This window comes from Gavialis gangeticus, unplaced genomic scaffold (genome assembly GCF_001723915.1).
Source record: "Gavialis gangeticus isolate Ggan-Ray unplaced genomic scaffold, GavGan_comp1, whole genome shotgun sequence".
Classification (NCBI taxonomy): domain Eukaryota; kingdom Metazoa; phylum Chordata; order Crocodylia; family Gavialidae; genus Gavialis; species Gavialis gangeticus.
In genome coordinates this window covers 67,685,646-67,688,621 of record NW_017729022.1, presented here as the reverse complement: position 1 = coordinate 67,688,621, position 2,976 = coordinate 67,685,646, and the positions used below count along the sequence as shown (strand labels likewise).

At 53.7% G+C, this 2,976-nt stretch overlaps 1 protein-coding gene across 1 annotated transcript in view; it reads right to left on the bottom strand.

The window, feature by feature from the left end:
- RTCB (RNA 2',3'-cyclic phosphate and 5'-OH ligase) overlaps window positions 1-1,690 on the bottom strand; it is a 23,345-nt gene extending 21,655 nt beyond the window's left edge. Inside the window, exons 1-2 of the mRNA XM_019515324.1 lie at window positions 1,520-1,690; window positions 1,296-1,374 (exon numbers count right to left, since the gene is read on the bottom strand). Of these exons, the coding sequence (XP_019370869.1) occupies window positions 1,296-1,374; window positions 1,520-1,612 (172 nt within the window). The 5' untranslated portion in view covers window positions 1,613-1,690. The remainder of the gene's footprint in view (window positions 1-1,295; window positions 1,375-1,519) is intronic.
- Between the last annotated feature and the right edge of the window lie 1,286 nt (window positions 1,691-2,976).

Genomic DNA, 2,976 nt, shown 5'->3' with positions numbered 1-2,976 from the left:
CCTTAAGTTCTCCTGCTATTGTTTTGTACCAGTGTAGGGATGCAGATTTTTTGGGCTGACACTGATGGCCAATTATTAACAAGCCATATCAGCCAATCCCAATCCGATTGCTGATATGCAAGCCTGGCAGCCTGGAGAACAGAGTCTAGCTGGTAATTTACCATAGTGCTTTTACCTGTGCTAAAGTGGGAGATTTTTAGAAAAGAAAAAAAAACCAAACAAACCAAAAAACCCCAACAAGACATGACCAATACTCAATTAAGATGCCCCCAAACTAAATTCTGATAGAAGAGCTGTTGATGCAACAGAAAGCAATACCAGAAGTGACACTTGTTGGCAAGTATCAGAAATCCGAGTAACCGGGCCACAAGAAATAATCCTATTTAGCCTCTCTTCAGAGTCCTTTCCAGGTCATGACTGAAGTATGCCCCGTGGGCTGGATCCAGCACTCACAGTGCCCGTCCTGGACACCCAGCATGCGGTGCCTGCTCTAGACAGGGCAGGCGTATGGCATGAGGCCCGAACCGGGTGCCACATGAATCCTGCAGCTGGTGCCCTTCACATGGGGCTCGTCCAGTACTGCGAGACCCAGAGGCAGCACTAGGGGCTGGAACTGCACAGGTCAGATCCCTTGTTTGTCACTGCTGGACTGGAGGTTTTGAAGACCTGGCTACACAAAACCCTGGCTGGGATGGGGTAAGCAGGAACGGTGCTGTTGTGAGCAGGGGAGTTGGACTAGATGTCTCCTAGGGTCCCTTCCAACCCTCATTTTCTATGACTCTAAGACTACAGCAGCGGTGCTGCCTGCCTGGCCTCAGCAGGGCTCTCCACTGCCAGGTCCTAAACATGGAATTATTGTATTGGAAGCTCAAAATTATTGCATTTGCTGAAAAATATGCAAAAAAAGCATGCAAATGTCTCTTTTACTTTATATTGCTCCAAGTCACCAGCGAGAGAGCAAGTGAGAACTAGGTCCCACTTGAAGCATTTATTTCAAGGGAAGCGTCATAAGAGAGTGCTGGCAGCAAACCAGAAATCGGTTAAGATTCCTCGAGTAACTTGGGTTTTGCACAAGCTGCATCAATTGGCCGCCTCAAGAGTTACCACACGTTTACTATTATTGATCACAGGTGGTACCAGGGTTGACATGATGGTACCCAGGCCAGCCCGGGGGCGGAGCTAGCGGCCGCCGCTCTAGTCATTGGGAGCAGGACCGGAGTTCCACAAAGGAACGTGCACTTTTGACCCCAACGGCAGGACTCGGGGAGGGGGTCCGCGCAGACGCGGGCACTCACCGCCGCCGCGGCAGGCGTTCCGCAGCTCCTCAAACATCAGCTTCTCCAGCGGGTCGTTGACATAGAAGACGCCCTCCACCTGCGCATGCGCCGCGGTGAGCAAAGGCCACAATTAGCCCCGAGGGAAGGCTCTCCCGCCCCCAAGCGCGAGGCCTCCATGGGCACGTCCACTCCCCCGCCCCCCCGGCGGGACCGCTACGGCCCCGGGCCAGCCCCGCGCTCACGTTCATGTTAGGCACGAAACCCTTCTTGATGCGCCAGCAATTCTTGTCGAGCTTGTCCAGGTACTGCAGCTCGTCATTGTAGCTCCGGCTCATGGCGGCGGTGCCAGCAGCTCCGTGTCACGGTAGCTTTACAGCACCGGCCAGATGCAGACGGAAGCTGCTGAGGCTCACGCTAGCTGAAAAAGCGAGAGTCTGGGGCGGGGCGGGGCGGGGCGAGGGAGAAGCCCGGACGGGATCCCCCGAGGCTCAAACTTCATCGGCTCGTTCTCGAATGCCTGGTGCAGCGTTATCAGGTGTGCGATCGTGACTGTATTTGTGCCACCGTTGCAAGCCTTGTACGGTCAGTAATAGCAAAAGTGTTCAAAGGGCAGGATAATTTTGAGGCAGCTAATTGATACATCATACGCAAAACTCAATTAATATGCAAATTGATACAGCACATGTAAAACTCAACAACTCAGGGAGTCTTCAAGTAATTGTTGGGTTTGCTGTCAGCACTTTCTTACGACGGCTTGCCTCCGAATAAAGAAGTGTTTCAACTTGCACGACGCAGTTCTCACTCATTCACTCGCTGGCGAGTTACAGTGAGAAATATAAAATAAAGACGACGATGACTTATTTGCATGCTTATTTGCATATTTTTTTCAGTGTACGATACTTTTTCAGCAAATACAGTAATTTTGAGCTTCCAATACGATTTCATATTTAAGATCTGGGAATGCTGGTCGGCTGCAAGAGACCCCTGTGGTGCCCTCTAGACCCTGCCTTGTCTCTGCAGTAAATGCACAGCGCTGGCAGCCTTCTGAGCTCGGGGGGCAGGGGGCAGTGCAGCTGGCTCCACCTGACAGCATGTGTTAATGGTAGACACAACAGTGAGCACCACACCCCAGTGCTAAAAGGCAGGGAGCCCCACAGGATGGAGCTTAGGGGGCTGCATTAGTTTCCTAGGAGAGGAGGGCTGGAAGGGGCGGCACAGGGTCATTTAGGCCAGGCCTCTGCTCAAGGTAAGATCCTCCCTGCCCCAGGGTGATGTGTAGGGGTGCATGTGGGTGCAAGTGCTTGGTGGTGCACCCCCTGCAAACAGGCACCGCCACAAGCCTGTGGGCAGTCGCTGCTCACCACCCTGCTGCTAACACTGCTGGTGGCATTTGTGGGCAGTCCGTGATCCCCGCTGCCAGTGCTTGCGGTAGCATCTGTGGGTGGTCACCGACCCCTTGTCAGTGCTCATCCCCCCCCCCCTTACCACCACTGTGCTCCCACCGCCGCCGAGCCCCCCCACAGCTGCAGGGGGCACACATTCATATCCCTGCCTGGACCATCCTGGCCATGTGACAAAGCAAACTTGGCTTCTTAGAGTCCTAGAGAAGCAGGGCTACAGAGACCTTCCAGTGTCACATCTAGTCCAACCCCCTGCCTGAGGCAGAAGCATCCCTCTCCAAACCATCCTATCCAAACCC